The following is a 21,514-nucleotide window of genomic DNA, read 5'->3' as shown; positions in this document are numbered from 1 at the left end:
TCGATAGCACAAATAATTGCAAACATCACTTGAGAATATTAAAAAAAAGTGTTGAGCTGCCATTCTGCGTAAATAGTTCCACAAGAATTAATGGTAAAAAAAGTAAGCAAAGTTTTACGTCACTTATCCATCAAAACAACTTCCAGTTTTTTACCGTCAAAGTCTTATTGGTACTGTGCAATTTGTGCAAGGGTGCGTAATTACGATATACCAGGCCCGTACGAAGGATTTTCAATGGGTGGGTGCGAATTGCTCATGATGGGACCAATACATAAAAATAACACCTCAAAACAACAACGATTACGTAACGTTATTTAAATTTAATAGAGAAAAGTGGACCTTTAGTAAATGGGGGGGGGGGGGGGGGGGGTGCGTACACACCCGTCGTACCCCCTCTGCGTAAGGGCCTGTATACTCATTAGAATTCAAAACAAAGCATTATGCAGAGATACGGCCGGGCCCTAACCATGTATTACAATGTTATCGTTCAGATTTCTATAGAGTCGTTTGAAGGAAAACCGAATTGTATCCTGTTCTTGTTAATTTAATCGTATTCCACCTGTTAGTTCTAAACACATCGGTTCTTGCAGACGACAAAACAGTGGAACGGCTTGGTCAGAGTGTTAATCGACGGGAAGGCGGATATGGTGATGACGTCATTGAAAATAACCCCAGAGAGGAACGCGGCGGTGGATTTTTCAGTTCCGTATTTGGAAACTGGCATCACGATCGTCGTCTCCATCAGAGAGGGAGCCATTTCCCCTACAGCCTTCCTTGGTAATGTATTTTTATATTTAACAATAATATTATCATTAGTTTTATGCCAAACATATTCCATTATATGTCAGAAACCATGGGTGGCAGTAGTTATTGGTGTCTTCAGTACGATGGTTGTTCGTCTCTTAATGGGACGTTCTCCGTATGCCATTAATCGCACCGACATGTCGAATGCGATTTGTCATAGCGACTCTGACCGTAAGTGTGCAAGACAAATGTCATTTTGATTTAGGTGTCCTCACTGTACGATGCCATCGCATGCGACCAGTCGGTGCGACTAATCTGTAAATCACATAGTGAGAACGCGCCTTAAGGGTTTTAATTTGAGGTAAAGTTGAAGTTGTCGAAGTTACGGTTATTAACAATTAAAATTCATGTAAATCTTGAACGCCCTGTAATGCATTTTTCACCATTTTGTGTCCACATTATGTGTGGTTCAACCAAGTTTCCCAAATTGTTAGAACAAAAAAGAGAAAGAAAATATGTCGTTTAACGACACCTCGGTATATTTTAACTACTACTACTTATTTTCCATCGTATGGTTATTCAAACATTTGATCTAGATCCTTAGATAGAAAACATGTTGCTGTCATATAGCTTATTAGTACAGGCATTTTACCCAAAATGTTTGGTCAACCTCACGCAAATTGCAACAAAAGCAAACTCAATGGATTTTGTTTCCAGTATATGTACTCAATGACAGAAAAAAGTCCCAGTGAATCTTCTGGGGGGACAGTTTTGAAAATCACCAAAGTTTGACCCTACCCTAAATGCCTTTTTTTTCGCCACTCTTTATTGTTCTTACATGATTGATTGAATGATCTGTTCGTGTATACCATGCTTTATTTTTGGTGGAGTAGCTTCAAAGCCTTGAAATAATGAAAAACGTTGAAGACACAACAATAAATGCAAGCTGCTGTCAGTAAAGTAGTATGTCCATCGTAGAAACCTAATAAAATTCAGGAGGAAAAAGATGAAATAAAATATAGCAGTCTGTTGAAATACAAGACACTTTTACATCTCATAATGTCAACAACTGAGAGAGCTTTTGTTGCAATTTGTGTGAGGTCATTGTACATAATGTCTGTACTATATTCCTACTGTAGAGAGAAAAAAAAATTCATATGCACTTTTCCACAGATTGGAAAGTACATACCACGGCTTTCTATATACCATACTTAACTCACTTAAACTCAATAGATTTACCACGGACGATATATCCGCGGGCGTTCGGGTCCTGGCTGGAGTTTCTAGGTGTTTGATTTGTAGCGTAGCGCGCATGGTATTCCATCGACTGGTCCTAATTAAACACCGTAAAACTCCAAACAGGACACGAACTCCCGTGGATACATCCTATGACGTCAGGCAAACGCTTTGCCACAGAGATAAATCCAGCTCTTTGACATTGTAGACATGTTGCACGTGAACGCATTGCAGTCCAAATGACACAGCATTATATTTTTAATGTAAACTATATCTATGTACAAGACGAAAGTTTAACGAATATTTTACAAAGCCATGACGGCATGCACTAACGAATGGCTTTAAACATCAAGGATGTCAGATTAACGATGTTGTCAGCTATTAACTCTATTGATTTGATCGAAATGATCAGTGCAGACAACTCCAAATTATAGTTATGTTAACGTTTAACATAATGTTTTTATTTAAACCATGAATGTTATGACCCGAGTGCCTGTAAAAATCGACTTGAAATTACCGAAAACATGACAGAAATCAAGCAAATATCATTGTCAAAATTAATGAATTTTTTGGATAAAGGCATCTGCATAACAATACTTTCATGGACGTTTAATGTATCAAGTATTACAGGATACTTTGATTGTTTGACTACAAAATGACAGAGTATTTTAAATATATGAACATATATAAAATGACAGGATGTTTTCAAAATATGAGTAAAAAACGATAGTTATTTTGATTTAATATATGGCAACATAGCACGATGTTGAAGGATAGTTTCATTACTTGACTACAATAAAAAATGTTGTATTTCCAGGATAATACAATATATTTAGTAATTTAATTGCACAACAATGTGATATTTGTTTGTATTATAACAGTACGTATTTGGTACAAAATTTTGAACTGATGATCACAATATGGAAGGGCATTCCAATTATATGACAATATTTAGTTTATATAACCACAGTGAAAAGCCATATTTTGATTATATGACTACAAATTTAGATTACTTGATTATATGACTTTAATGTAACAGGACATGTTCAGGGCCATGGCCAGTAGGGTAGAGTGGCAAGGATTTTTTTGTACTGGTTATTGATATTGACTTGACGTTTTAAGTACGGTATGTAAATTCCATGAAATGCCTCTAGATTTCAAAATGTCCTTGGGGCCATGCCCCCGGACCCACTAATGTATTACACCTTCCATGCTTGTTCGTTCCAAGAATTCATCTGCCCTCTACCCTACAAACAATCCTAGCTACTGCCCTGATTTTTATTATATAACCACATTAAATGTGACGACATATTTTGATTGTATTGCTAAAACATGTCAAAATATGATATGACTACAAGAGTGGCTACCATCTGACAGAATGCATGCACTAGTATTTTTATTACCTAACTATATACAGTATTTAAAGATATTTAATTTATATAACTAACAATAAATATGGCATGTTTTAATGATTTGAATGAATTATGGCGAGGCATTTTGATTATATAACTACACTACAACTGGATATTTGATCATGTGACTTCAGAATTTTAAGGATATGTAATTATATTATGCAGCGTTTAATGATATTTAGTTTATTTAACTAATAATAAATATGGCATATTTTAATGATATCAATGGACTATTACGATATATATATATATATATATATAATACGACTAGCTATTTGATCATATGACTACAGTATTTAAGGAAGGAAATGTTTTATTTAATAACACTCAACACATTTTATTTACGGTTATATGGCGTCGAAGATTACAATATTTAAGGATATTGAATTACAATGTGAGTACAACATGGTAGGATATTGTGATTGTATTTCAGAACCGTTTGACTATATGTCCTGGCTTTTCATACTTCTAATGTGTATGCAAGCCGTGGCAGTGACTGTATATCTCTTTGAGTGGTATAGTCCGAGTGGACTCGACAGGGGTGCAGTGCCCCCTACAGGTAAAAGGGTGTGCAACTAGGGACGTTCCAGCTACGGACACGGTGCAACATAATACGTGTATAGGTTTATAGTTTTAAAATTAATTTGTAGGTTTAATATGATAAATGATAAATGATGAATGGTAAATGATGAATGATAAATGATGAATGATAAATTAAAATGCCTCTGTGTTTAGAGTAGTAAATTAAAATGTACATTTATTTTTAATGATAAATTTAAATAACTTGCAGGCGCATTGGAAGGATATATAATATATGTATTTGTATTGGGCTAGGTTTTTAGGGGATAGGATTTTTTATTTTTCGATGTCTCAAACTTGGGAAATAGTAGTGGTTACATTTTAAAATTTGATTCACTTGTGTAGTCTATAATAGCATAATAAAATGACATCAGATACATATAGGTATAGAATGGTAGTCGCATGATATGTGCATAGCCCTAAAGTAGGCCGCATCGCTATAGGTTTAGAGTAAAGCAATTTTATAAATTTAAAATGATAAAATAATGTGTTCTAGACAAACACATTATTTTACTTTCCGTCGATTTCCATTTCTTGTCTCTACACTTTGTTTCTACTAATCGACACATGGTTTGTCTACACGTGTTATGGAGCACCAATGTCCAGTGGCAATTGCGTCCAAGTCTGCGATTTTTTCTTACTCATATTTTTCATAATCTCTCGTTTTTATGCTGACTCTACTGTCAGTGTTTTTGGTGTTTCTGACCAGGGGTGGATCCAGATCAATTTCAGAACTTTTGTTTGTGGGGAGTGGGTCGTTTTTGGCATGCTTCCATCAGATAACTGTTCAAGCAGTGTTTTGTCCATCACAGGTTTAGAACTTGTAATTATTAAGAACCTCATTACTCCAAAAGTATGTGTCAGTTTTGTGATTTGTTAGAACATCGCTAATCAACTTGAAAGTTCAGTGTTTGAGGAAAAGCAACCGCAAACCCAACAACGAGGATCCCCCACACCACTCACATTGTCGTAGTTTGTATCGTATCTCTCAACAACACGCCGTGACAGTACCAGATAGTCCAGGTCAACATGTGGATCAACCCTGCCTGCAAAGAATTGTTGGCCTAGGATGAAGTTTGTTTATATTTCTTTAACGACACCACTAGAGCACATTGACTTATCAATCATGGGCTACTTGATGTCACATTTGGTAATGTTTTGAACACGTTGTGCTAGAGGAAACCCGCTGCTTTTTTTTAAACATCAAATTATATTTTATATGCATTTTCCTCACAGACAATACAGAACATACCACAACATTTGATATACTAGTCGTGGGACACTGGTTGGGACTTGAAAAAAAAAAAACCATTCAGACAATGGGTCCACTGGGGTACGAAGGATATGCGTTCGCGTTATCGTCACTATGGGGGTGATGTGGGGTGATGAAGTTGGAGGGCATTTATAATTTGATGTACAGAGGGCCGAGGAATTGGCGCCACTGTTCAAAATATATAGGTAATCTATGTTTTTATAGAAAATTACATGCAATTGCTCTGGATCTTCCTTTGGTTCCTGTGTGACTTGGGTTATAATTTCAACTTTCACTTTCAATGTGTTTTCATTGGCTTTCAGAGCCCTATGACTATCCGTCGTGGTGCTTAATATTGGTGTTTTGTGTTCACACTACTGGGACCTCAATTTTCATATTTGAGTGGCTGAGTCCGTACGGTCTGAACCAAGGAAAGACCACTTTGAGAGGTAACTGAGGTAAATCCTGAAACTAAGTGGTATCTGTAGAGCAGAAACACGCAGTGCAATGATAAATGTTTCTCAAACAGATGTTAGAAGATATTATTAAAGTGCAGGAACTCACAGAGCAATGATAAATGTTTTTCAAACAGATGTTAGAAGATATTATTAAAGTGGAAGTATAGAATCTTCTTACTGACAAACAGATATTAGAAGATATTATTAAAGTGGAAGTATAGAATCTTCTTACTGACAAACAGATATTAGAAGATATTATTAAAGTGGAAGTATAGAATCTTCTTACTGACAAACAGATATTAGAAGATATTATTAAAGTGGAAGTATAGAATCTTCTTACTGACAAACAGATATTAGAAGATGCTAGAAGTGGTATAATACAATCTTATTATTGACAAAAGATTCCAATTCAACATACAATTAAAACATTTATGCAATGCAAACGTTATATCGAATATCTTTCTTTTTTACGAAACAATAATTATGTTATAATATAGGCGACACGATCGACGTCCACATTTGAAACGTGTGACCTGGTTAGTCAAACAGACAGATATTTTATTTGTCTCACCCAGTAAAAACAAAGTAAAAATACAAAATATACCGTTAAAACATATTATACAGACGGCTCTTTATATCGTTATGAGAGAGTGCATACAATAAACAAATTCATACATCCATAATGTTACAGGCAGTACTCATGACGGTGCCACTGGTCGGGTAGGATATGCTCACATTTCGCGAACACCTGATATTATTACTGTTATTACAGTGATTCGTGAGTGAATGCCATCACAACTATACTTATTTCAATGAACTCTGTCTGGTTCTAGTTTTGATTTAGTTGTCTGTGAGTGGCAGTCCTTTGTGTCTGTACAAGAAGGATGAAATATCTAGTAAAGGATCTCCTCGGGAGTGGCTGTCCTCCTATGGACGAGACACTAGAGATTCATGGGATCATCCACTATTTTACCTAATGGTCATTGGACTCTGCATTGTGCAGATATACGGCCTTGATAACATACTGCGGTTTTGTTGTTCACATTCAATGAAACATATGTCAACGCGAACATCGTTCAATGATATACATACTGTAATATAGTATGTTTATAAGAAATAATGAAAATATATTAAAATATGTTACATATTAGTTAAAGGCCTGGTTTAATGTATACTATAAATTATATTAAATAACTGGTTTGAATATAATATAAATTGTATTCAACAATGGTTCAGTAATCCCACAGAAGCAACCACACTGCACGGGCTTTTCTTTCCAAGCTGTGGTGGTACGTGGCTATCTTCGCTCATTTGTTGCACGATTGTTGTGTGTAGCCTCATGTATTCTTACGCTTCGAAATGCTATGTGGAGTTTTTTCCTGATTATGATTTTACTCTTTGAAATATTATATTCCGACATATATATATATATATATATATTTTTTTTGGTGTAATCTTCTTTTGCAATGAACATACCCTTTTTGAATATATTATAATGATATGTTTATTGTATATATGCAAATATATGCAACAGTTAACTTGATCTTATTCACGTTATTGCCGAAATAAGACAGAACCGACACGTCTGCTAAATGTTTTCATTTGAATTCATAAACATACAACAAATACAATAAAGCTCTAAATACTGATAGACAAGGTAGAGGGATGGGCGTACGTATTACGGGTTACCCCAAGAACCTGCAGAGCTAAGTTATTTATTTAATGTGTTAAAATTTCATTTATTGAATGTAATGGCGAAGAAAAGGTCATCGTTGTCTAAAATGGATTTATTGGCATATTTATCTTTAGAAATCTGAATTGTCGATGTGAATAACCATTTCGTGACATCCGTACGACGAAATAAAACAGAAATGGAACCTAAAACAATTAGTAAAGAGAACGGTGGGGTTTTTGTTTTGCTCATAAGCCTTATTAAAAGTCTTCCATTAAAAATGGGGTCACGAGCTCTTCAATTCCGCCCTCCTAGGCTCCTACGGGCCTGCTTATGCCAATGATCATTCTAGTTTATTTGTTCTCATCTAAACCAGCAATTAATAAATTAAGTTAGAGATATCACCGAGTCAGAAACAGTGTACGGTATCAAGTTATACACACTCTACAGGCACATTAGTTACTAAATTTAAAAGGTTGACTTAATCAGCCTAGAGAGACCATTCTGAGTTTGCAGCAACTGTGTTAGATGCTTTAACTAACGGAGCATCTGTTACGTCTTAACATTGTATATTAAATATATTTTCTTTGATTAGAATATTAGTATCTGTATAATTAAAGGGACATTCCTAACTTTGTTGCATGGTAAGCTGTTTCCAACTAATAAAATATTTCTACGATTAAACTTACATATTAAATGTATTTTCTTGTTTAGAATATCAGTGTCTGTATATTTTATGTGTTTCTGGTCGTTTTAATATTTGTAAGAAGCCCAAACTTCATTTTGTCTTCAAATAATATCTTTGGAAATAAAATGAAATTTAACCTAGTACAAATATTAGAACGATCAGAAACACGTTTAATATACAGCCACTGATATTTTATGCAGAAAAATATATTTGATATGTAATTACAATCGTTAAAAAGTCTCTGTTAGTCAATAACATCTTAAAAAGTGAAGCAAACTCGGTAATGTCCCTTTAATGTATTTCTGATAATTCTATTTTTTGTAGTAGCCCAAACTTCCTTTTGTTACCTGGAAAATACTTTTGTTCGTACGTACTAAAGTATGTAAGGTTAATATCCAAATTCGAGTACTACACATATTAAAGGGACATTCCTGAGTTTGCTGCAATTTTTAGTATGCTATCGACCAACAGAGACTTTTTAACGATTGTAATTACATATCAAATATATTGTTTTGCATAAAATATTAGTTGCTGTATATTAAACGTGTTTCTGGTCGTTCTAATATTTGTACTAGGTTAAATTTCATTTTATTTCTTAAATAATTTGTTTTCGTACGTACGAAATTATTTGAAGATAAAATCCAATTTGGGCTTCTTACAGATATTAAGACTACCAGAAACACATTGAATATACAGACACTGATATTCTAAACAAGAAAATATATTTAATATGTAAGGTTAATCGTAGAAATATTTTATTAGTCGGAAACATCTTACAATGCAGTAAACTCAGGAATGTCCCTTTAAGACGACCAGACATATATTCGATATATAGATAAAACGCTGATTCTAAATATATAAAATCAACGGGGGGGGGGGGGGGGGGGGGGCAGCACAACTCTAGCCCGAGTACTCAGCCGTTCGAGAGGTAGACGGACGTATGAACGATTATAACTATCCGAACGTCCGTCTACCTCTCGAACGACTGTGTCCTTGAGCTAGCACATCCCCTGTATTACAGGATAAAATTAAACATTATAATTTAATGTTATTATTATTATTTTAAAATTATATTCGGAACAATGATGTATATTCTGAAAGGATTCTCTGTGTCAACGAGTGATGTGCCTGGTGTTTTGTTTTCGTCCTCAGAACACAAGTTCTCGTTGTTTCGCTCGTTCTGGCTGATCTGGGCGATGCTGTTCGGGGCGGCGGTCTCCACGGACACGCCCCGGGGTATCGCCAGCCGCATGATGGCCAACCTGTGGGCGCTGTTCGCCCTCGTCTTCCTCGCCAGCTACACCGCCAACCTGGCAGCCTTCATGATCACCAAGGAGGAGTACTTCGACCTGTCCGGGATCGGAGACTGGCGGGTAGGTTTCACGTCACTTTAGTCTTAGTTTCTAGTGGCAAGATTTAGCTCAGTCGGTTGATTACTCGCTTGAAGTGCTTGCGTCGCAGGATGGAAGCACCTCAGTGGATCAATTCAACTAAAAAAAAAATCTGTCTTTGGGTGTATGTATTGATTTTAATTGCAGATAATAGTCCAAGTTGAAAAATGTGGTAGTCTGACCTACATATGTTTTATTTTGTTTAATTCATTCGATGTGTGTGGTCATTGTACTTCCAAAATACAGTCCAAGTTGAAATGTGTGCCATTGTGACCGAACTCTGTTTTTCTTTTATTGAAACCATTGTTTGTGGTTCAAGTTGACTTTTTTGGTATTGTTACCTACTTATGTTTCATTATACTGAAAACATTCGATATGTGTGGCCATTTTATTTCAAGATAATAGTCCAAGTTGATATTTGTGGTGTTGTCACCTATTTATGTTTCATTAAAATGAAATCATTCGATATGTGTGGCAATTTTACTTCATAATAATAGTCCAAGTTGAAAGTTGTGGTATTATGACGTACTTATGTTTTATTTTATTCAAATCATTCGATGTGTGTGGTCATTGTACTTCAAGACAATAGTCCAAGTTGACATTTGTGGTATTATCACCTAAGCAGTGTTTGATTCTATTAAAACCACTGGATGTGTGGTCATTTTAATTAAAAATAAGACAAAATTGAAATGTGTTCTACTGTAACCCAACCCATGTTTGATTGTATGAGAATATTGACTATATCAGAGATAAAACGCTCTGGATGTTTCCAGAATGTCTTGTTTTAAACTCTTAATGCCACACAAAAGGTGATCTTGTTTTGAAAGTAAAGCTCAGACTAACCCTCTGTAACTATTTTTAAAACCCCTGCAGTCTTCTAAAGGCATTTCGCTAGACTGAAATTGTGTCTAACGATAGCTGAATGTGATATGACAGAATTCGAAGGTACCAGTCGAGTAGTTCGCGAGCACTCCTGAACAACCTATTGATCTGTTGCCCACAGTCATTTTTATTCCTGATATATGTGGACACTTGACTTCCATGATTGCTATTTTTTCTAATATGACGTAAGCCATGTTAGGTTTTATTTAAGTTACTGAATACATGATTTTTTGTAATTACCACCTGATCGGTTTTATCATTGATTTTTCATTTTATTTATAATCTAATACTATTGAAATCCTAGCCGTATGAAAATAATGAAATATGTTTTTTTTAAATATGTAATCAATTTGTTGAAAATACGTTTTCTTCTTCTTTTCATTCCATACTCATTGGTTTTGAACGAATTCAAATATATTTTTTTAATAATTCAGCATTTTATTTTTCATTTTCCCCCATAGACTTTCCGACAGTCTAAATTAGAATGATTGCTATTTTTTCTAATATGACGTAAACAATGTTAGATTTTATTTAAATCATCGAATACATGTTTTTATGCAATTCCCAACTGTTTTAACAATGATTTTTAATTTTATTTACAATCTAGTATTACTGAAATCCTAGCCGTATGAAATTTGACTACATACGCTTTAAAAATACGTTATAGAATCAATAAACAACGGTTTGTTGAAGAGAATAATGTATTTGTTTTTTTCTTTTCATTCGATTCTGACGGAATCCGAATAGAAACTAATAATCCAGCACTATCTTTTTTTTTCCATTCCATCATGACCTACTTTTTAGAAATAAGATCCGCCCGTAAACGAACAAATATAATTGGACTGTCCTAAGAATGACCTTAGCCCTTGTCCTGCACAAGTAGCCCAGGTAGCTGATATGCATGTCTAATAAATAAGTGTAGGAAAATGCATACACGATACCTCTTACTGGTATTCAGGGGCGGGATGTAGCCCAGTGGTAAAGCACTCGCTTGACGCGCGGTCAGTAGGTGGGCCCATTTGCCTATTTCTTGTTGCAGCAAGTGCACCACGACTAGTATATTAAAGGCCGTGGTATGTGTTATCATGTCTGTTGGTGGTGCACATAAAATATCCCTTGCTACTAATGGAAAAAAAATGTAGTTGGTTTCCTCTCTAAGACTATATGTAAAAATTCCCAAATGTTTGACATCCAGTGGCCGATAATTAATAAATCAATGTGCTCTAGTGGTGTCGTTAAAGAAAAAACAAAAACAAAAACAAAACCAACACACTGTATTAGTATTCAGTAGGTTCAGCCTATTTGGAGGCAGCATGGTTCTTCTCTGACAATGTAAACCAGTCACCTATATTGTATTATTTGCAAGTATTAATCTCTTCTTAACACTCCCCCCACCCATAATTTAATATTACAGCTGAAAATTACATTAGCGTTGTGATGCTCAGCATATATTATCTGCAATAAAACATGTTTTCAATCCCTCTAACGAAGTGTAAGTATATCTTAGACTCCAAACAGCTAAAATTTAAAATTCGCCAAGTCATGTTTGAAAATAAATATTCCTTTTGTGTACATAATTTGTATTTAGGATCGATTACCGTCGGTGGGCCCATTGGGCTATTTCTCGTTCCAGCCAGCGCTCCACAACTGATCTAACAAAGGCCGTGGTATGTACTGCCCTGTCTGTGGGATACTACATATAAAAGATCCTTTGCTGCTAATCGAAAAAAGTAGCCCATGAAGTGGCGACAGCGGGTTTCCTCTCTCAATATCTGTGTGGTCCTTAACCATATGTCCGACGCCATATTACCGTATATAAAATGTGTTGAGTGCGTCGTTAAATAAAACATTTCCTTCCTTCCATAATTTGTTTGTCTTATAGTCTATGATCAGACTAAACTGAAATATAATGATCTCAGTACAATTTAGTACAAGTTTTTTCTCTCTTCTTTTGAAGCTTAAAAACCCCACGGCTATGCAACCACCTTTCAAGTATGCAACGATTCCGAACGGAAGTACGGAGACGAACATTAAAAACAACCACAAGGATATCTACCGATACATGAAGAAGTTTAACCTGCCCACTGTGGAGGAAGGAATCCTTGCGTTAAAACACCAGTAAGAGCGCTTGGTTATTTTAAACAATTACTGTATTGTACTGTATATTATGAAACAATTTTTTTATGAAACAATTATTGTATACAAGTGTTTCTATATATTTGTGAAACTTAAAGTAAATGAAGAGCTTTGTAGAATGTCGTCAAGGACTGAATTAAAAATACACATTGGCTATTGGATGTGAAACACAGATACACAGGCTATGAATATGATTACACACACACACACACACACACACACACACACACGCGCACGCACGCACACACACACACACACACGCACGCGCGCACACACACACACACATTTATATAACACATATTAAACTTTAAAATTAATTCTGGATGAAATATAAATTACTTTATTACATTTCTGTTTAATCTATTCATCCACATTGTACACATACACATGCCCATGCGAACTATTTGACTGGTTTCCGACGTGGCCATTTTGTTTAATGTGATGCGAACGTAGGCTTGACTGAACTTGTCCCAGATATATACACGAGGTATAATATTATATTTGACCCAACTATTTGTTATTTGTTGGAAGGGTTTTGCTTTACTTATTAACTTCCAGCGATGCAAATTGCCTCACCACTTCATATACTTAATATGTGTTATCCTACAGAAAAATCCACGCGTTTATCTACGACGCCACTGTGTTGGAGTACTACGTGGGTAAAGACAAGGGCTGTCGTCTGCGGACCGTGGGCAGCTGGTACGCGATGACCGGGTACGGCGTCGCCTTTCCGCGCGGGTCGCCGTGGGTCAACAAAGTCAACAGAGTTCTACTACAGCTCCAGAATGATGGTAAGTAACCAGGCCCCGTTCTTCTAACAAATAAACCTCCGCTGTCCTGGAAGGAGAAGCCGATGAAGGTCGACACCTGCGCCCATGACAGGCGTGTGCTAAAAGAGCTTGCTCTGATTGTGCACGTTAAATCCTATGATCTGACCTGACCTTAATAGTCTCAGCGCTCGCTTGAGGCGCGGTCGGTCTGGAATCGATCCCCGTCGGTGGGCGCATTCAGCCATTTCTCGTTCCAGCCAGTGCACCACGACTGTTATATCAAAAGCCATGGGATACGCTATTATGTCTGTGGAATATCAAAATAACCAAATATTAGACATACAATAGCCGATGATTAATAAATAAATGTACTTCAGTGGTGTCGTAAAAGAAAACACAACTTTAACTATTAACTTAATAGTTTCAGTGCTTAGGATTTGAACATCGATGGTGAGCAAGAAATGTTCTCCTGAAATTATGGTATGTGGGTGGGGGGTGGGGGGGGGTGGGGGGGGGGGGGGGGGGGGGTGGTGGTGGGGACTGCTCTCGGTGTATACATTCACAGTAATTTTTGACAAGGTGGGCTGTGTTTTGTTTGCAAACGCAGAAATAGTTTTGCTCGAGTAATTGCTTGCATCAAACCATTTCATTTCATTCAACTTATTTCCGTGCTTATATCCAATTACGTTTCAAGCACGTTGTCCTGGCACACACCTTAGCTATCTGGGCTGTATGTCAAGGACAGTCGGCTAGTTGTTAGTGAGAGAGAAGAGGGTGTAGTGGTCTTAAAAACTCGCTATGGGTGGGAGCCGGTACCAGGCTGCGAACCCTGTATCTATCAGCCTTATGTCCGATGGCTTAACGATAACACCACCGAGGCCATAAGGACTGGAATCTGAGAATACCAATTGTATCCGTTTGATATCATCAGGGTTTTGCATCTAAAAAGTAAAGTTTTATAAGCACGGGTCCAGGCGCGTCAGGGGTGAGGGTTGTGGGTGGGGTGCAGGGGTATATTTTACGATGTCTTTTAATCCCTTTTATGTGACAAAAATACAATTCTAATAAAAACAGTTATTGGTAATTGCAGCTAATATCGATTATCAAAAGAAACTTGAGATCATATTTTGAAAATGTCATTTATTTTTCTATTGCAGGTGAAATGGAGAGACTTCAGAAATTTTGGCTTGCTGGTGCATGCCACAAAATGAAAGAAAAGAAGGGGGTCTCAAGCCACACTTTAGGGATATTGAATTTCACAAGTGCTTTCATTTTACTGGCGTGTGGCATGGTGCTAGGTGGGATTCTCTTTAGCACTGGAACACTGCTATTTTAAGTTCGGGCGAGACTGCATGCGCAAATGTAACAAGTCTGGATGCTGCACGTTGATTAGTTTGGTAAGTAGTATTCTACATTGCAGTAGCTTTTGATGGGAAGTGAGGAGTGCTGCGTAGATTGGGTGGACAATGTTTTGTTTGTTTCAAGACACCACTAGAGCCCATTGATTAGTTAATCATCGGCTATTGGATGTCAAAGATTTGGTAATTCTGACACATAGCCATCAGAAGTAACCCAATACATTTTCCTACTGCAGCAAGGCATGTTTTATGTGCACTTTCCCACAGACAGGAAAACACATTCCACGGCCTTTGACCAGTTGTGGTGCACAGGTTGGAATGAGAAAAAAATAAGTTGAATGAATCCACTAAGGTGGTTCGATCCTGCGACGCAAGCATCTCAAGCGAGCACTCAATTGACTGAGCTAAATCCCGTCCCCGATGGGTGTGTGTGTGTGGGGGGGGGGGGGGGGGGGGCAAAGAATGAGACACGCAGAACATGGGAAGTTTGAAAGCAGATCTGTGAGGATAGTCAGTGATTAATAAACCAACGTGTTCTAACGGTGTCGTTAAACAAAACAAAGCTTAACCTTGTTTATGAACCTGCCATGATTGACACCATGTCGTGTCTAGGTGAGTTTACAATGTATGTTTAACGACACCCCGGCTCAACACTAGAGATCGGCTATTGGGTATCAAACAAAGGTAAGTTTACACACAAAAGCATTTAGCTGCTATTGGATGTACATCAGGAGTGTTTTTATTGGTCGAATGAAAGGTCATCAGGATACCAGATACTACTGACTTTGGTCAGATGTTTTTGTACTTTTGTACTGGAATATAGTGGTAACAAAACCACAATAATTAATTGAAAACGTAATATTAACTTTGTTAGAAAATTAACAAAAGTATACACAGTTTTGTTTTATATTTCAGAGTCTAGGAAAATCTCTAACTTTTGAACAGTCTGTGATGGAAGCTATAGATCTTCATAAGAAGACCCGATGTAAGAATGCTATGTGTGAGACCCAGATGTGGAAACTGAGACATGAACTCGACCTGGCCCTTCTCAAGATAGACAATCTACAAAACTCAATAAGGTACACAGAAATCAGTCCGTCCAAATTGAACGAATATATCTTTAATGAGATCCCAGCACAAACAAAAAACTCCATCCAAAGATATGCCAATCTGCAAATCCTTAACCTGTAGTTAATCTGAATGACAAAACTATTAACATTTTGGGAATTGATTCTCTGCACATGAATGTTTCTCGCAAAACCATTACTGAATTAGGTCTATGGTGCGATATTCCACTATTAGGAAGACTGCCAACCATAAGATTGGTTAGACAAGTCTAAACATACACAGAACATTACAGAATGTTTTGAAGGAGCGGATCTTTGGAGTTAACGTCGTTTGGATTCAAGAGACACGTATGGGTTTTTTTTCGCATTAACAATGATATTTATGCATTCGAAATAAAATAAAATATCAAATCATTATATATGGGTTACATGCCTGCAACAAATACGATTCTGGACTGTGGTATTGGAGTCAAGTAAATGCTTACAATAATAACAGAGGCGGACCAAGCACGTCTCTAGGGAGGGAACGCAATTCTTTTAAAATGACACATACAGTATTATCAAGTAGTAACATGCATTATATGTAGCATTAGATCTTATCCAGAAACGCCAGCTAAATAAAATACACCAGTAAAAGAAAAACAACAGGGTTTTTCATGGTAGTTTCAAGTTCGGGAAGGAGTGCCCACCCCAGAACCCATTCTCCGGATCCGCGACTGAATAGTTTTATTAATATAGACAGTTAAAAGAAAAGTGACACACACGCACCCCCACTCCCCACACTCACACGTATATCTTAATGACGCATTTTAAACGTACGGCTATCTAGGTGTGTAACAGAATGGTTATTTCGACACTTGGTCTTAATGGTGGGAGTGGACACCTACTACTTCCATCATATCAGCTATTTGTACCCAGTACCAAGAAGCAAGTCCATTAGAACAGATTAGGGGTGGTGAGTAGTCCAATCTGATGTCACTACACCGTCTATTCTCTCAAAATAGGCCCACTGGAATCGGGATGGGGATTGAGGTGTATTTCTGTCATAAACATATCGTTCGATATACATGAACGTCACAGTGTATGGTTTGTTCCATTTTCAGAAAAGAAGAAGACAACGACGACGAAGACAACAACAGGGACATTATTTTAAGAAGCAAGCAGCAGCAGCAGCAGCAGAGACCACGTCAGCCCAATGGAGTCCCAGGACGTCGTGTGCACTACGACGACGACAACAGAGTGGACCGCCACCCCGTCACCGGGGCGTACCACGTGAAAAGAGCCAACCCTTCTAAGAGGGACAACCTTAATTTAGTCAACAGACGCAGCCCAACCACAAGAAGCAACTACGATCCTTCCAACGGCATCGACTGGTCTGGTCCTCACAGATCCCCATTGTTAGAACCTGCCAACAGACATACTCTAAGCGACGTGTCGCCAACCTCCAAAGCTAATTTTAGGCGCTCACCAAGTTATGTGTCGGCGATTAGTGAAGACAGCCCAAACTCTGAAAGTGCGGATTTACAAAATAGAACTAGAGTGTATGACGGTAAACTATACTTTGGTGTGGATTGTAGTGACAATAATTGTGAGGCTGAAAGTGAATTTTAAAGTGTTACTGTTGACATTTCTATTGTTAGTATTAGTAGCCGAAAAAACTCCCGATTTTGTTCTTCAAGAAGAAAAGTATTCATTATCGTGTGTTTATACAATCACATATTTGTAAATAAAGTTAGTACTGAGACAACGTTTCTGTTTATAAGGAAAGGTGAGTTCGTATTTATGTGTACAGACGATGAATTTTGTTATAATATTCACAATATGCAGGGGATATTTGTGATATAAGTCAGTAATATGACAACAGCCTACAATGACCAGACTTGAGTCCAGAGCGTTCCCAGTGAATACACATAGGGCATCATCAAGCAACATCTTCTGGCCAGTCTTGAGTCTAGAGCTTTCCCCATCGAATACATGATGGACATCATTAGGCAACATCTTCAGTAACATGCAGAGTTAGGCGCCGTGGTATAGAATTGTGACAAGGGGATTCTGCATATACTGTAAATCAAGCCTGGCTTGACAGAATCAACGCTATTGACATCTACGTGTATACTGTTCTAGTTTGGTAACCACAGAACAATGACAGAATCAACGCTGTTGATATATACGTGTATACTGTTCTAGTTTGGTAACCACAGAACACTGACAGAATCAACGCTATTGGCATCTACATGTATACTGTTCTAGTTTGGTAAGCACAGAACACTGACAGAATCAACGCTATTGACATCTACGTGTATACTGTTCTAGTTTGGTAACCACAGAACACTGACCGAATATTGGACTTGAGGGTCAATCTCGACCCGGACCCGAGTACCCGACATTTACTAGACCTTATAATGATAAAGAGACTAAGGAATACATTAAACCAGCATTATGCATCTTAATTCCAGAGCTGAACATGAATGCCAAATCATGCCATTGTATTTAGAAACCAGTTGATACGTTCAGTATTGTGATGGATAGCCAGATTAAAAAAAGAAATTAGCACATGATCATATAATGATTAGTTACTGCTGAAATGCATGTCCTATATACTGTCTCACTTGTACGGGTACTCGAGTCCTACAAACGGACACGACCCGAAAACTGCTACTGGATGATACCACGCGTTTCTAATGTATTAATCGCATAATTGCCCCCACCTCCCTCCCCCAAGCATCAGTCTTCCATCCTATCTTGGTCTGGTTCAGGTGTATCTTTATATCCTGGCATAAACATTTGATGACCATGTCATGTCACATCATTGTTTCAGCTTTGCTATTAAATACAATTATTTAAGATACGACTTTGTTCCTATTGCTTATACTATATTTGAATATTCCCTAGTTTCTTTCAACATTATAATAATCAACCCTGGCCATTAAGCAAATGGCAGCTGCACAAACTACTGTGAAAAACAACTGCCATGGCAGGTTTACGATTACTATTTAAGAGGTTTTTAATTTTGTCGATAATACCAAAAAAAAAAAAAAAAAATTGAAAGAAAAAAAAAAGGTGGCATAAAAAACTGAATGTTTCACGGCAAATAAATGCCGCGAAAATTAAAAAAAAAACGCGGCAGTCTCCACGGCATTGCTGATTGCTGTTGTTAATTGCCAGGGTTGTAATAATATTCCCCCCAACCCCACGTGTTTGATCCTTTTTACCTAGTACATGTCTCCAATAAGCCTAATCGTATATTCGGTGTGGGCTGAAACAAGTACTGTAATGGCAACCACCACCACCAACATAGTCCTCACCATTGGTCAATGTGGGTTGGGTCCGATACTGACACTCGAAATCAGCACCCGCTAGCCATTTATACAGATAACTCTGATACTGTCTGACCGGCCTCGGTGGCGTCGTGGCAGGCCATCGGTCTACAGGCTGGTAGGTACTGGGTTCGGATCCCAGTCGAGGCATGGGATTTTTAATCCAGATACCGACTCCAAACCCTGAGTGAGTGCTCCGCAAGGCTCAATGGGTAGGTGTAAACCACTTGCACCGACCAGTGATCCATAACTGGTTCAACAAAGGCCTTGGTTTGTGCTATCCTGCCTGTGGGAAGTGCAAATAAAAGATCCCTTGCTGCCAATCGGAAGAGTAGCCCATGTAATGGCGACAGCGGGTTTCCTCTCAAAATCTGTGTGGTCCTTAACCATATGTCTGACGCCATATAACCGTAAATAAAATGTGTTGAGTGCGTCGTTAAATAAAACATTTCTTTCTTTCTGATACTGTCTGCTTCACCTTTTTTTAGAAACTAACTGCAAGGTGTTTTGTGTCATTTTTATATAAAGCGAACATCCTAAGATTGTGGAACGAAGCCCTTCCCCTCCCACCAGGACAGGCTCTTTATCAATTACTACACTTTTCTGTATGACCTTTATAATAATGTGGGTTACATCCATCAAAACCTAATCTGAGTAAAAACGACAGCTGTGATTGCAAGCACGAATTATGTACAGCAATTGACGTTGCCTTTGTGTAAGTTGCTGGGTCTCATTTATCAACGTCACCGACCTACATTATATTAATTTACATTATATTTCAAATCCTAGATCCGATACAGGCACATGGATTGGTAGTATGCAATATGCGTGTTATTACATTTTTTTTTTTAAAAGGCTCATGTTAAAGGAACATTCCTGAGTTTGCTGCATTGTAAGATGTTTCCGACTAATAAAATATTTCTACGATTAAACTAACATATTAAATATATTTTCTTGTTTAGAATATCAGTGTCTGTATATTCAATGTGTTTCAGGTCGTCTTAATATTTGTAAGAAGCCCAAACTGGATTTGACATCAAATAATTTCGTACGTACGAAAACATATTTTTGGAAATAAAATTAAATCTAACCTAGTACAAATATTAGAACGATCAGAAACACGTTTAATATACAGCCACTATTATGTTATGCAGAAAAATATATTTGATATGTAATTACAATCGTTAAAAAGTCTCTGTTAGTCGATAACATATTAAAAATTGCAGCAAACTCAGGAATGTCCCTTTAACGGGATGCGGCGCACGCGTGCTGTCCAACTGTTGCGTCTGATGGATCTGCGGGTTTCGTTTTGGTTATATACACCATATACGATTATTTCATAGCGGCTGGTCGCATGGGATTTCAGCGGCACGCAACGCACGCAGTCCAGTCTAGACACTGTCATTGTAACTAATGTATTTAGATTAATTTGTAGCGGGACCGCACGCATGCGCCGCATCTAGACTATATGAGCCTTAAAGGTGCAGTTCCAGTTATCAATGCTGAACAAAGATACATGTATTGAGTGTACAGTTGTTATGTCATTTTGGAATCAGTATAGGATGCAATTGAAAAAACAAACTAATAATAAAAATAAAATAAAAAAACAGCTAGTTAAATTTGTATTTTTTTCCAATAATTTTTTTTAATATCAGTGAAACCTAGAAGAGAGGAGATAATTCTGAATATACTGGAGATGAAGCCTGGCTTGATAGAATGAACGTTACTGACATCATTACTGTTCCAGTTTAGAATCCATGGAACCGGTGAGCAAATCAGGACAGAGGGAGTTGAGCATGTTATGTACAACTTAGGATGTTATGGGAAGTTTCTTCATAATGAATATGTCTGTTCAGGAATACATAGAGAGAGAAAAGTTAAAGTTTTGTTTTGTTTACGACTCCACTAGAGCACATTGATTTATTAATCATCGGCTACTGGATGTCAAACATTTGGTAATTTTGACATATATACATAGAGAACAAATCCGCAAATGTTTTTGATTAGTGGCAAGGGATTTTTTATATGCATTATCCCACATACAGGATAGCACATACCACGGTCTTTGATATACCAGTCGTGGTGCACTGGCTAGGACCAGAAATAGATCAGTGGGCCCACCGTTGGAGATCGATCCTAGACGGACCGTGAATCACGTGAGCGCTTTACCACTGTGCTACATCCAGCCCTCTACATGGAGAGAATGCAAAACCAAACAACAATTGGTGGTCCCCTTGCTCACTGGCTCTCTCCACAGAATTCAACTTCCACTTCCGCGTTTCCAGGGTAACAAGTACACATTTGATCCAGAGATAACTCTGTTTACTTTATGACACTACTCTGAAAAATTCTCCAACACTTTTTTTCAGTTAAAACAACCCCACACAGCTACACCTACACATACAGCCTGTCTGAGGTAATATGGAAATCAAAAATGCACATCCCCACGTACTAGGTGAGTAAAGGGTGCATAAGTCCAACATATGACAGCAACGTCAAAGATGTTCACTTAGAACATTTTCGAGTCACAATATTAAGATAATAACCACTCA

General features: G+C 37.4%; 1 protein-coding gene across 1 annotated transcript in view; it reads left to right on the top strand.

Moving 5' to 3' along the window:
* The window catches only part of LOC121378585 (glutamate receptor ionotropic, NMDA 2B-like), a 149,479-nt gene extending 130,986 nt beyond the window's left edge, over window positions 1-18,493 (top strand). The window contains 9 exon segments of the mRNA XM_041506832.1: window positions 591-777; window positions 5,547-5,672; window positions 9,194-9,414; window positions 12,272-12,432; window positions 13,060-13,241; window positions 14,378-14,529; window positions 14,531-14,617; window positions 15,494-15,657; window positions 16,749-18,493. Coding sequence (XP_041362766.1) covers window positions 591-777; window positions 5,547-5,672; window positions 9,194-9,414; window positions 12,272-12,432; window positions 13,060-13,241; window positions 14,378-14,529; window positions 14,531-14,617; window positions 15,494-15,657; window positions 16,749-17,256 — 1,788 coding nt within the window. The 3' untranslated portion in view covers window positions 17,257-18,493.
* Window positions 18,494-21,514: the final 3,021 nt, after the last annotated feature.

The sequence above is a fragment of the Gigantopelta aegis genome, chromosome 8, assembly GCF_016097555.1.
Source record: "Gigantopelta aegis isolate Gae_Host chromosome 8, Gae_host_genome, whole genome shotgun sequence".
Taxonomy (NCBI): domain Eukaryota; kingdom Metazoa; phylum Mollusca; class Gastropoda; order Neomphalida; family Peltospiridae; genus Gigantopelta; species Gigantopelta aegis.
The sequence above is the reverse complement of the archived record's forward strand: the minus strand, read 5'-3'. Positions and strand labels throughout refer to the sequence as shown.